A 13,917-nucleotide genomic window follows, 5' to 3' on the forward strand; every position below is an offset into this window, starting at 1 on the left:
CAATAATAATCAGAAAAGGTTTCTCTTTGTTAGATGAGACAGACCTAAGGAGCTCTGCCTGACTTCCAACTCGGGGAACACTCTGGAATCCTAATGAAGCTGAAGAGAGGCTCAGCACCTTTGGAAAATCAGCCCACTGATCTTCTGTGGAGGGCACTGCCTTATCTTGTCACCCTTGGCACTTGTCTTGTATGCAGCTGACAGCATCAACTAGAGGGTGTTAAACTCAGTCATTGTCATCAGGCAGTGAGAGGGAAAAGAACTTGAGGAAATGGGGAGCAGGGATCCAGCTATCCTGGCCAGTCAGGAACTGCCAGCTGAAGGTTGATGCATGTGCTGAGGACTTTCCACTGGCTGCCTTCTCCAGCTTGGCAAAACCCTGCAAGAAAATGGAGGAGGTGAACAGAGGAGCTTGGAGCACAAAGCACTGGCTCACAGGGGTCAGTGGAGCAGGAGAAGGCACAGGGATGGGACAGAAGAGGCTCAGCAGTCACTTTGCATTAAGAGGCACACAAAGCAGCCACATCTGTGGGGAGGCAGGTCCCCATTCCCTCCTCTCCATCCTCGGGCAGAGGGAGGAAAGGAGGCCCCTTCTGATAACCTCAGTGCAGCACCAGGGTTTCTGGTTGCTACTGTGGCTACTCCTGCCCTATCCAGACAATCAGACAAAAACAAACCACACCCAGCCCACTTCCCTGCTCATCTGTTGACGGAGCATTGCAACTGTTTAGGTTTGCCACTGGTTTTCATCTCAAAGGACCTTTTCATAAAGCAGTAACTGCACCTGCCCCTGATGTGCTGCCTCCTTGCTGCAAACAGCCCTCAGCAGTGGGTTAGCCCAGGAACTCTTTCATAACTCTTTAATTCCCTTCAGAGGGGACTCTCAACCTCTCGGGGACGTTCCTCTCACCACTCAAGCCAGCCCTCTGCTTGTCTCCCACCCGTGAAGATAACACAGTCTGTTTAACATTTTATGGCCAGAGATCCTGGCTCTAACCAAGACCCCTGGGACCAGCCCTAGCACGTTGCCAGCTAATTCTGCAGCAAGGGTCACTGCTTCCCCCTGGAAAGCCACAGGAAAATCCCTGTGTGGGTCACTCGGTGAGTGTGGGGGTTAAATGCTCTGCACTCAGTAAGCTCTGAGCCAGTCCTGCTGACTCTGTGAAGGAGCACTCACCTAGAAGAGCTTCTCGTAGCACTTGTCACAGTGGACGATGTCCCGGTGGATGAATATTTTATCCAGCAGATCTCCCATTGCTTTGTGGCAAATCCCACACTGCCAAAGGGAAAACATGGTGGTTGGACAGTAAGTAGAGCACCATGCAGTGAGGACAGCAGGGAGGGGACAGAGAAACCAACAGTCCCTGTATCATCTGACAGAGGTGTGAGGAAGCCCGGGCAGTGGCCTTTGAGGCTGAGCTTCTCTACAACAGACCAAGGCCCTCCAGGCTTCCTCCTCCACACCCCCCCACTTCCACAGACTCCTCGTAAGACTTTGCAAGGTTTGGGAGGCTCAGCAAGGCCTGGGGCACACAGGCCACAGAGCAGCAAGCCGGCCACGGGGAGAGGGAAGAGCTGCTACTCTACCAGGTGACAGTAAAGAATTCCCCTTGTTCTAATATGCTTTTATTTGAGGAGCTGAAAATGTGTTGGGCAAGCATTTGGCACACACAGTCTATGTTACTCTGAATGTCTGAGGACAGGATTTGCACCGAGGCTCCTCCTCCCACCACTCCATTAAGGCAGGCAGCAGCTAAGGGTGCTTACCCTGAAGCAGTACTCGTGGCAGTGGATGTTGAGATGCTCTATGATGATCTTGGGGCAGTCGCGGATCTCACGGCCGCAGTAGCTGCAAGGAGGTTCACTGGACCTGTGAAGGGACAGAAGAGGCAATCCCTCTGTAGCACAGGATGGTTGCAATCCCAGTACTGGTCCCAGAGGTCTCCTAGCTAACCACCACCAGCACTGCTCTCTGTGAGCTGCCTGCTGTGTCTGACTGTGCCAAGTGACAGCAGAGCAGGGCAGGGGTTGCCCGGGGACACAGGGCAGTTCAGATCCTTTAGTCAACGTCACTGGGTTTCCCAAAGATCATTTACACCTCAGGCTATCATTTCACCAAACATGTACTAATATTCTAACACAGCAAAACCTTCAAGTCATTTCTGTTCAGCAGTTTTGGCTGGAGCCCCCAGGGCAGCCCCACCTCTGCAGGGCAGCTCTGCCCAGGTAGCTGTGCTGGTTGTAGGTCGCTCGCTCCAGATTGGTCAAATCCACGAGGCTGCCACTGGAGAGAGAAGGAAACATCAGCACTTGACAGTGATATATGGGAAAAGCACCTAGGATGGAATCATTAATCATTAACCTAAGGTCTTAACTGCAATGTCCCATTCCTGGGAAGAAGGCTGGTCCCTCCTCATCAGCTCTGAGAAAGCTTTTCCCTCCTGACTAAGGGAGCAGGGCTGTCAGCAGCAGTGTCCCCAGCTTCCCTGGATCCACCCTGCAGATGCTCCACAGGGGTGGCAGTGTCCTCCTCTCTGCCCCACACCACATCTGTGGGGACCAACATATTTTCCACAGACTGCTAGACAAGATGGCCAAAATCCTGTGCTGGCTCCTGGACAGGCAACCTGGGAATCCCTGCCCCCAGAGCACTCATCAGTAACACTTCTCTAGGGTCCTGATGTTTATATATGGACCCTATAAACAGCAGCTATTTTCACTGCTTACAGAACTCCCAAATCCTGAGCTACTATGCAGGGAAAGGCACAGGACACATCCCCAGTCTCCCCGAGCTGGGTGATGTGCTGCCCTTTGGTTGCTGACAGCTGCTCTGCTGACCTCCAGGGAAGGCTGGAGCTTTATGGAGTCTGTAATCAGCTCCCCCAGCAGCGCCAGCACAGCCCTGAGGGAGGATAAATGCCAGCAGGGAGGCATCAAACTGGGTGTTAACTGCCTGCTCCATGTAAGTACATAGGGTCAGATTCTGCTCTCACTGACACTGGTGTCAATCTGGAGTAGCTTCACGTAGTTCCCTTTGAGCAGAATACAAAAGAGTGCAGATTTAAGCCTGAAAATGGCATCTTTTAACTTTTCCTAGCTCATAAGTAACTTTTTTTGAGTGAGGACCCTCCACATTCTTCCCACCAATTCCAACCATTTGTTGACGTGTGCAAATGCAGGCTGAAGCCTGACAGCCCCAAACATGCAGGGCTTCCATCCCATCACCCCCTCAGAGGCCAACCCAGCTAGAGGGGAGCTCAGCCCTGCACTAGGAGCTGTGGGACAGACGTTCTCCTGCCACCACAGCAGGACTGGCCAGCCCTGATGGACCGCAGAGACACCCCTCTGTGTCCCCACAGCAGCACTGCTGGGTTAGCAAAACTCCCTGCACCCCCCAGTGGCATAATCCCCCCCCGAGGCTAATTAGGTGAGGCCCAGTGGGTGCTGAGGCAGTGCTGATTGCTGGGTGTGCTGCCTGGCAGGGCCACAGGCTGCTGGGGGGCACAGGAGCACAGAGACACCCCTCGTACCTGCCGTAGCGCAGGGGAGCTGGCAGCCCGCTGCTGTTCACGTACTCCTTCACAAAGAGGACCCCTTTCCTGGGAAGGGATGGGAACAGAAGGAGAAGCATTTGCATTAGAAAAGGCTGGAGCTGATGAGAGGCAGTGCCAGGGACCCTGTGTGTGCCCTGGGACACGTCACGTGCGCGTGAAAAGGCACCGAGCGAGATGCTGCTGTTCTAGAATAAACCCTGAACATCAAGCATTGCTGCTAAATAACAGCTAATACACCCTCTAATTAACCCACCAAAACGAATCGAGTTAATTAAAAAGAATGGGGTGGGTAAGGTAACTCTTTCATCCAGTTATCCCCTGTTTTGCAAGGATAAGTCTTCTTCAAATCGTGTCAGGATTACGTGCACAATGAGCATTTAGAGCTCGTGGTTCTGCCCGTGCACATCCAAGCCCTCCTGGCACATCCAGCCCTCCTGGCACATCCAGCCCTCCTGGCACACCCAGCCCTGGCCATGGCTGCTCCCTCACTGGGAGGTCCCCAGTGTTTGCAGCCATTATAAAGTGCCACTGCTTGATTTTGGGGGATGTTCTTGGTTACAGAGCTGACGTCTCCTGCACATTCCTCCCTCCCTGCAATGCTGATTTCCTGCATGACATGCCCCATCTGTCTGTCTGCAGCTCTGCCTCAGAGCCAGGCAGACCCTGTGCCCACCACCTCTTCCCAGAGCCATGAAATGAGCTCATCAGGCTCTTTCTCCATGGTGCATTTTCATTGCTGCCTATAAGCTATGATTAATCCCCTCTTATATGAGCAAACTAAGCCATGTCACAGCTAAGGAAAGAAAAGCCTTTTTTTAACATCACAGACACTTTCCATGCCAATGCTTCCAGATGAGTCTCCTGCTTAGACAGGCAGTGTGACAAGCAGGCAGGAGCACAGCCAGGAGGACCCAAATATTGTCCCTCAAAGCCTATGCTGACCTCCCACCACTTAAAAAGCCCTGTCTAAACTGTGCTGAAACTGCAGCAGTTTTCACCTCTGAGGTGGAGCCTGTGGAAACCACAAATCCCAGGCTACAGCTCTGAGCTGGCAGGGACAGGACACTGTCATCTTGTCAGACATGATAGACCAGGGTCCTGTGCCAGCCCCACCAGAACCTGACACACTTGCTGCATGTTGGCTGCTCTCTTGTTAATGGCTGACAAGGCAAAGAGTCTTCCAGGAGCCCCACAGCTGTGTTGAGCTGCATGGCAGGAGAAGCTCCAGCTAGAACCTACTCCAGAGGATTCCTGATTTTGCCAGGCTAAAGAGAAAAGACAACTCCAACAGCAAGTTACATCCCAGTCCCTAACTGAGGGCTCCTGGAGAATACCAGCCCATCTCTCCCTTTTGGGTGGCTCTGGCCACCCTGGCAGTGTCTGTGCTCCTAGCTGAGAAGTGTCCCGGGGCCCAGAGGGCACAGCCAAGCCTGGCTTGTCTCCAGCACACAGGAGAGCCCCATGCAAACCCTGTCCCTGCAGGGGGTGACCCCCCAGCTCCTTACCCGGCAGTGCTGGGGTCGGGCTGGTACCCGGGGGCTGCTGGGCTGCTGTGTGGGAAGGTGGCACCTGGGCTGCAGATCCTCTCACTGGAGCTGGAGAGGAGCCTGGAGAGAGAGAGAGAAAAGTCTCTGGGCACTGGAAACGTGGGCCATGACGTGGCCCAAGCTGGCAGCCAAGACAAGACCTACCACTGCTGTTAGGCCCTTAACCACACAGATTCATTCATCTTTATCACAGACCAAAAAAGGTTCCTTTCTCTTTTTACAGCTGCCACAGACCAGAACCTCTTCCCTGGAGAAGTGATTTGGAAAAGTCTCATTTATAGGACCATGGGAGAAAAGATCCAGTAAGATCCTCAGATAAGAACAGACCTGGAGTGAACCAGGAAGCCTGAATGGGAACAGCTATAGAGAGACACAGCACTTTGCAGGAGAGGAGAGATGGGGACACACTGGCCAGAGTCCAACAGAACTACTTAATAGTTACTTATTCAACACTTACTACTTAATAAATGTCAAAAGCTGCAGCAGGGAGAGGGTGGTAAAACCACAGCTACTAAAATGTCTTTGGGAAACAGGTCTGCCTGTCCCTCAGCAGCACAGTCTGTTACGTTTGCCTCGCAGGGATGAAGCTGATGCCTGGAGCCAGTCCTGGGCTGCCCCAGGATCTTGTGCCTCCTGGGCACACCCACAACACACTCCCCTTTACAGATCCAACACCCAGACCTGAGCTGGTGCCACCACAGTGTCAGACCACACGTGGATGGGCTGACAGTGCCATGCAGGACTGCAGAAAGCCCAGGGTAATGGTATTCCATTTTGGATACCCCCTTCCCCTTCCAACAGCCTTGTTCTGGGACCAGTCCAGCCATATAATCATTGACATTCTGGAGACAGTGATCCTCTCTCAACATGTCTCTGCTTTTAAGCTCTCTCTTTTTTCTGTAGCCTCTGCAATTTCTGGCAGAGGCAGGGCAGCCAGAAACCAGCCCTTCCTTCTCCTGCCACTCTGTTCTGGCAGCCCACATGGTGAGAAATCTCCAGAGGGACCAGAGGTGGATGAAGCACAGACCCTGTTCTGGGTGGGAGTGGTTTAAGAGTAGCTCTTTGCCTCTAGATCACACATTCACTCCCTGGAAACCATTCATGTGTCTTTCAGCTCTTGGCTTTGCTTCCTATCTCCTTTTCTGCAGCAGCTTCAGGGAGGTTTCTCTCACAACCATCAAAACCACCCACTCACCTGTTGTTATAGTTTAAGCTGTCCATGTAGAATGGCACCCTGTGGCTTCTCTGGGAGATGGACAGGATGGTGTCTCTGTGCAGGGAGTCGTGGCTAGGAAAGGAAGGGGCACAACCTCAAGCCCTGCACTGCAGCACGTGAGATCCTCTCACAAGTGCTGATCGTCGTGGCTAAATGTCTCCCTGCTTAGTGGCAAAATTACCCCCACACCACAGCACCCACCCCCACAGCACCTCCCTGAGATCCAGGGCATCAGTGAGCAGCGGGTCAGGGCAGTGCAGACACTGAGCACATGGGGCACTGGGGTTAACAAGCCTGGATCCCCTGTGACTTCTCACCGTCCGGCCGAGGGGTTCAGCTCTCCGTGCAGCCAGGTGCTGGTGCTGTCATACCTGCTGCTCCTGGGGCTGCTTCTCCCATCATAGCCTCTCCCTTCATAATCTGGGGTAGGTCTGGCAAGGAAGCACAGGGCTCTGATTATAGTGTACCAGGAGGCCCTGCAGTCCCCACCCTGCCCAACTCCTATTTCTCAGCAGTCACTTTCAGGATGATTCTCCCTGCCCCCCGTGCTGGTTCTGCAGTGCCTCCAAAGCTCTGAGGCCTGGAAACCACACTCAAAACCTTCACTCTAGAGCATAAAGCTGAATCAGTTCATGGATGAACACATCTTCAGCATTGTTTCCTTCCCCAGCACTCACCAAAACCACCACTGCACCATCTGCCCCTGTGAACTGCTGACCAGCTGGCCCATCTGGGTGTCAGACCTGCCCATTTTCCCTTTCCCAAGGCAGGACTCATTACTGGGATGGCTTTAACCTGTGGGCAGAGCTCTGGTGCTTTCAATAGAGAAAATGAGCTTATAGCTCATGGTTATTCTTCTACTGTGAGTGCCCTAGGGCACAGATTATATTTATATTGTATATTAGCACTTTGATCCTGATTCAAGCTTCAGGCAACTGTATAACTTAATGTTAAACAATGCTGAAAAAAAACCCTGCAAATCAATGCTGCACTGAAGAGAGGAAGAGGGTCAGGCTGAGCTCCTCAGATGAGAACAGCCCTGCTCTGGGCAAGACAGGACACAAACCCAAGGGGCAGGATTGAGATGTGGGTTTCCAGCCCTGCAGAGAGACCTGTCAGTGTCACACAGCCTGGGCTGGGGGGGATTGTACAACCTGGGCCAGAGCTGCTGCCGGGTATTTCTGTGCCAGCAGCTTCCCCTGAGCCCACACCCCACCCCCAGCCCCTCACCTCCTGGTGCTGAACACTTGGCTGATTTATATTGTATATTAGCACTTTGATCCTGATTCAAGCTTCAGGCAACTGTATAACTTAATGTTAAACAATGCTGAAAAAAAACCCTGCAAATCAATGCTGCACTGAAGAGAGGAAGAGGGTCAGGCTGAGCTCCTCAGATGAGAACAGCCCTGCTCTGGGCAAGAAAGGACACAAACCCAAGGGGCAGGATTGAGATGTGGGTTTCCAGCCCTGCAGAGAGACCTGTCAGTGTCACACAGCCTGGGCTGGGGGGGATTGTACAACCTGGGCCAGAGCTGCTGCCGGGTATTTCTGTGCCAGCAGCTTCCCCTGAGCCCACACCCCACCCCCAGCCCCTCACCTCCTGGTGCTGAACACTTGGCTGTCCAGGTAGGAGGGGATCCTGTGGCTGGGGGCAGGCAGGTGGTCCCTGCCCTGCGCTGGGCTCTCGGACCCACCAACAACACTCTCTGCTGAGCTGAAGTTAGACCTGCTGAGGAACAACAGCCAGTTGGACCAGAAAGCCAGGGACTTCACACAAGGGTTTGGGATTTGTCGAGGCTGGATCATGGCTGTTCCTGCAGGAAAAGCTGGGACCCCAGGCTGCCACGGGCTCCTAAGGGCAGGGGGGTCTGCGCTGCCTCCCCTCACCTGCACGAGCTGAATTCCCAGCACAAGGAAGTGCTGCAGGATTCAGCAACCACCTCAGTTAGTTTGTTAACTGAAATGGAACATGAACAACCAGATGTGGCTGGAATCCTAAACCTAATATATTCCTGTTGTCAGCATCACTTGATTAGAGTACACTGGGTGAATTTGCACAGCTCCAGGACTTCAGCCAGGCTTGTACCAGGAGGCAGGAACAGTGAGGGATGGGGATTGGAAAGCCACTGATGGGGGGAAACAGAGGGATAGTCCCACTGTACCTGGGCTCATCCAGTCTCCAGCCTCCCAGACTCTCATGATGACTCTCTGTGGTGGGGTGGGTTTGTTCTTCATAAGCTGGAGTGATCCTGGGCAGGGAGGAAAAAGCCTGTTAACACCTTGAGCACCTTTAGTCTCTAAACTCAGCAACATCACAGTTATGTTGATTTCTGAATTCACCAGCCAAGAAATGAGCATCTGTCATGCCTGTGAGCAGGGCAACAGGGAGAGCACCAGCCAGCAGCAGAGCATTCCTGGTGCTCTGGCTCCCTACCTGTCCCAGAGTGGCTCAGGTTCATCCCCAGGCTGGGCCTTTGGAGCAGGGATGCTGCTTTCCCTGGGTGGAGAGCTGGGCCTGCCAAGACACACGAGCACTGAGTCAGCAGAAGTGCCACCACACAGCAAACAGCTGCAGGATGTGGATGCAACCCCTGGTGAATCTCCTGCCTTGGGAAAAGTACAATATCCCTGTGTGGGAATATGCCAGATAATCCAAAGAGAAGTGCAAAAAACCAGAGGGGAAAATACAGCTGCCTTCAAAAATAAGGCTGAAAGAAAAAGGTAAAGCTCCTGATGAGCACCAGTGACCTGTTTACTCTTTCCAAACCTGACATTTTAACTCTGGGCATTTAGTGATGACCATGATGGGTGACCCAGTACCTGGTCCACAGTCCTACCCACACACTCTGCTGTCCCACCCATGTATCCTCATGCACTCAGGAGAGCCCAGCTTGGTGACCCCTAACCCCAAGCACAGCATCCTCAACCCCTTCTCCAAAGCCACCTGCAGTGAATTCCCCATGTTCTAAAGCAAACCCATTATTTCTCTTGCCTTCTTGAAGTAACTTCTTCACCCTGCACTAGCACCAGAATCAGGCACAAAGGGGGAGCCTGGGAGAAGATCTGATCAGCACACTTATGTGGTGGGAGACACACAAGGTATTAACACTCATCCTACAGGAAAAGTGGGGGTAATTATTTGATTCCTTACCTAGTCATGCTGCATTCATGTTCAGTGTGTTCCTTCAACCTGGGAGGCTCTGGGTGGACATTATGGTCAGGAGGTTCTTGTCCTTTCTCACTATGGTTGGTTGAGTCTGAAAACCTAAAGCAAAGATCAGTGCTGAAGGCAGTGGACAAAGTCATGCAGGGGTGGGGAGACACCCTTACCCTGATGGGTGACCCAGTACCTGGTCCACAGTCCTACCCACACACTCTGCTGTCCCACCCATGTATCCTCATGCACTCAGGAGAGCCCAGCTTGGTGACCCCTAACCCCAAGCACAGCATCCTCAGTCCCTTCTCCAAAGCCACCTGCAGTGAATTCCCCATGTTCTAAAGCAAACCCATTATTTCTCTTGCCTTCTTGAAGTAACTTCTTCACCCTGCACTAGCACCAGAATCAGGCACAAAGGGGGAGCCTGGGAGAAGATCTGATCAGCACACTTATGTGGTGGGAGACACACAAGGTATTAACACTCATCCTACAGGAAAAGTGGGGGTAATTATTTGATTCCTTACCTAGTCATGCTGCATTCATGTTCAGTGTGTTCCTTCAACCTGGGAGGCTCTGGGTGGACATTATGGTCAGGAGGTTCTTGTCCTTTCTCACTATGGTTGGTTGAGTCTGAAAACCTAAAGCAAAGATCAGTGCTGAAGGCAGTGGACAAAGTCATGCAGGGGTGGGGAGACACCCTTACCCTAGAGAGGAGCCATCAGGCAGGGAGCAGGAGACACTGTTTGGCCCAGAGCTATTCCAAATCACCCTGGTGCCAGATCTGCTGGGAATTACAAATCCCATTCCAGCCTGCAGCACCACAGCTAAGGGCCTTTCATCCCAGGTTGTCACAGGAAACCAGGCACCAGAGAAAGCCCTTGTGTCAGAACTCCTTGGACTGACAGATGCTTCTAACACCCTGGGACACTCTCACACTTGACTTTGCAGCATCCATAGCTCCTTGGGTGGTACTTGCTGGGATCTCTGGGCAGTTGAAGTTGCTGTCACTGCAGCACCAAGGGAACCATGGCCCAGAGGACAAAAGTGCCATTAGAAGGTCCTCATGCTGGGGTGCAAGGCAGAGGAGCTGGTCTGTGGTCTCAGTTACACTGGGAACACTAGTGCTGAAGTGAAGAGACACTGTGGGTGGGTCCTACCAGCCACTCACCCTCGGATCAGCTCTGGTTTGTGGTCATCTGAGGCCCACATGCTCTCGTGCCCCCTTTCCCTGGGGGTGTTCCCCTCTTTGAAATCTTGGGAAGACCTGAAAAAGTAGAAGAAGCCCCACTCGTGGCTGCTGGGCACAAACACCTGGGAGCTCAGTTCTCAGTGGGGCAAGGGAGGGAGCCTGAACAACCAGGGCAGGGCAGAACCTCCCTTTCCTCAGCAGAGTCCTGATGGGGGGAGTCAAGTGACTCCTCCCTCACTGCAAGTCTTTAGGCAAAACACTTGTTAGCTCGTTTAGTTTCTGTGTGGTTATCCAGTGGGACAGGGAGCCCTGTGGGGGAGCACTGAGGCTTTAGGGCACACAGGGCTGGTGGTGATGATGATGATGATGATGAGGACAGTTGTTTGGCTGCTCTTCCTGTGAGGTTTTAAGAGACCTTTGCCATCTCTGCACTAGGGTGCAAAACTGAAAGGGCTCAAAAGCTCCACAGTCCCATGCAAAAGGACTCCCAGGAGTGCACCCCAATTGTTCTACTGCCCCAGCTCCTGCCTTGGGCTTCTCCCTGCAGGAGGCAAGAGAGGAGTGGGTGATGCACACTCCTATCCTAGGCAGCAAGGCTGGGGGGCTGCTGAGAAAGAAACTGGGACATGTTAAGGGCACTGTCCACATGGTGACCCTTCAGTGACCACGGTGGGAAAGTTATACATGGATGCTGGAGAGAGGAGCAGCTGGGAGCTGCACAGGCAAAGGGCCCGCAGGATGCTGCTGCTCTTGTGCTCCTTATTTCCTGAGCAATCAGCACTTCCAAGGCTTTCACCAGGGGGGAAGAGCCTGTCAGCCATCGGGGGGCAGCACCCCAGCCCTTACATCTCTTCACTCCAGCAAGGTTTGCTGAGTGCTGGGACCCCAGGACTGCTGTGTCTGCCCTCCTGGCTGCTGCTTCTCTCCTCGTAGCTCAGGACAGACCTGATAAGCAAAGAAAAGCTACTTACATCTTTAACTGGCACACCAACCCTTGCAGCAGTGAATACCACCTACCCACCAGGCAAGGCTTGTGCCAGTCTCTCCCATTCCCTGTCCCACACCAGGATTTTCCCCTAGGGACCATATTTAGACTAGAGTTGCATTTCAGTGAGTTCCAGCTGCCTCTGCAGCTTCACTGCAGCATTTCAGTGAATGAGGAGGTAGTGACTGAACCTCACCAAGCACAGAAGCACCAAGAGGAGAAAAAAAGCTCTGGTGCTTGGCTTATCTCAGAGAGGATGGAGGTGGGATACAATGAAAACCTCTTGGTTTCTTTTGCAAGCTGCATTTTAAACCTCAGCACAGTTGCCTTCATCCTTCAGGTGTAAAAAGAGCCTCTTTCTATGCCTGGATTATTTTCAGATGTCCCTTAACCCTGAATATTACTTACATGCCCACAACATTTACCCCACTCTCACCTTTTAAAGGAATAATCTGTGTTCTCCAGGTGCACAGGGGCTCGCTCAGTAGGAGGAGAAGGGACATCAGACAGCAGGCTAGACCTGGGGAAAGAGGAAGGAATCTACAGATTGATGGTTCTCCAAAAGGCTTCAAGGGGGGCTCGTATGAAAGAACAACACTGCACTTGATCTGAGGCCAGAAAAGAGAAAGTAATTTTCTCAGAGAATTGATTTTCCTTTGGAAAATAACATTTTCACTATCTCTAACCAAGGAGAAGAGATGCTGCTAGTGGAACTAATGCAGTTCCTTGGCCTCTGTGCACTCAGGTCTTGGCTGGACACAGGACCTTTCTGGCCTGTCACAGGATCACACACCTGGGACAAGGCACAATGGGAGAGACTTTGGGGAAGATGTTCCTACATTACTAGCAGCAGCTCCAGGCCCTGGGAGTTACACCCTCCTACTGGGAGCCTTGTGATCCTCCTCACCTCAGACAGGGGGTTTGAAGACATCATTTGCTCACCTCAGGTCCTTTTGTAAGCCAACACAGGGAGTCAGGTGCCAAAATAATGGGCTACAGCAAGCTAGGATAGCAGCTCTGGGGAGACTGTTGTGTTTGCTGTCAGCAGCAGCAATTCTTTCCTGGCTCTGTCCTTCTGACAGAGCTAAAAGCAGTGATCAAGCTGCTGTATCTGCTCCCAAGCTGCCCCTGGAGAGAAGCTGATGTGCACCAGTGAACAGGACAATGCTGCTCCCAGTGTTTATCCAGCCAGGATCCCCTGCCTCCCTTTGCTTTGGTGCCTAATTCGGATTCTGCTTCCAGCTCTACTGTAGACAAGTCACTTATCCTGCCCTCTGTGAGCAGCCCTGTGAGGACCAGCACCAGGCCCTGACCTTGCAGCTTCAGACTTGGCATCATCCAGGCAGCCAGAGGCCTCGTGCAGCTGGTCTGTAGCCTCTGCAGCTCTGTCCCTGCAACCAGAGTTGGACTTGGTGAGAGGGGAAGGATCATGGGTCACAGGAGGAAGCTTAGCAAGTTGGAGAACAGAGCAAGAAGCAAAAACACCAAACATGGCATGTTCCTGTCTCAAACACAACATCTTTTCCTCTTCCCTGCTTAACTCCACAGACTCCTGCAGCAGACCTACAGGGCAGGGGCACAAACCCAACCCACTCTCACTGGTGCAAGGAGAAGCTGTAAGATCTCCATGCATCCTGAGCTGGTGGATCAGCCCCACTTCCCCTCTGCAAGTGCTGCTCCCAGAACACATTTTTAAGGCAGTACTAAGTTAAGGAAAAGACACACACACACACACACCCCCCCCCAAATCAAGAAGAAAAAGTTTTTTTGACACTGTTAACAGCTTTACACTCACCTTGGTGGGTAAAATCCACTGTTGGCTTCTGTGTGTTCAGGATAACTGAAAAGGAAAGAAGGCAGCTTTAGAAAGCAGCTCTGGTTTGGGTCATGTTCTACCATTGTTTTCTTCTGCATTTAATGAAAGAGAGAGGAAGAAACCCCTAAGCCTTCCCAGAGATGTTGCCCAGAGTGTTTCTACAGGCAAAATGGCAAGAAGCTTCAGGGAAGCTCAGTGTGTATGAAGGACAAAGCAGCATTTAGCAGCTCTGATCATCATCAACATGGGGCAGCTGCCATGGAGCCAGCTGGGGATGCCAGCCAAGACTCTTCCCCAGCCAGTGGGATGTCCTGCTACACCACAGCCACCTCCATCTGCACAGGGGAGGTGACAGAACGGGGCACTTAGGGTGTCTGAGCCAAAATCCGATGGGTTTTGCTCCTTTTGTTGTTCCCGGGCTGTGGGCAGCACCTGGGCAAGCAGCTCCTGCTG

At 52.5% G+C, this 13,917-nt stretch overlaps 1 protein-coding gene across 1 annotated transcript in view; it reads right to left on the bottom strand.

Annotated features, from left to right (window-relative positions):
- Positions 1-1,177: 1,177 nt before the first annotated feature.
- The window catches only part of ZNF185 (zinc finger protein 185 (LIM domain)), a 20,477-nt gene continuing 7,737 nt past the window's right edge, over positions 1,178-13,917 (bottom strand). The window contains 16 exon segments of the mRNA XM_010003483.1: positions 1,178-1,276; positions 1,768-1,870; positions 2,204-2,284; positions 3,531-3,599; positions 5,060-5,161; positions 6,297-6,389; positions 6,635-6,748; positions 7,915-8,043; positions 8,480-8,566; positions 8,752-8,832; positions 9,999-10,112; positions 10,643-10,738; positions 11,510-11,608; positions 12,085-12,168; positions 12,962-13,056; positions 13,440-13,488. Coding sequence (XP_010001785.1) covers positions 1,178-1,276; positions 1,768-1,870; positions 2,204-2,284; positions 3,531-3,599; positions 5,060-5,161; positions 6,297-6,389; positions 6,635-6,748; positions 7,915-8,043; positions 8,480-8,566; positions 8,752-8,832; positions 9,999-10,112; positions 10,643-10,738; positions 11,510-11,608; positions 12,085-12,168; positions 12,962-13,056; positions 13,440-13,488 — 1,495 coding nt within the window.

The sequence above is a fragment of the Chaetura pelagica genome, unplaced genomic scaffold (assembly GCF_000747805.2).
Source record: "Chaetura pelagica isolate M959 unplaced genomic scaffold, ChaPel_1.0 scaffold938, whole genome shotgun sequence".
Taxonomy (NCBI): domain Eukaryota; kingdom Metazoa; phylum Chordata; class Aves; order Apodiformes; family Apodidae; genus Chaetura; species Chaetura pelagica.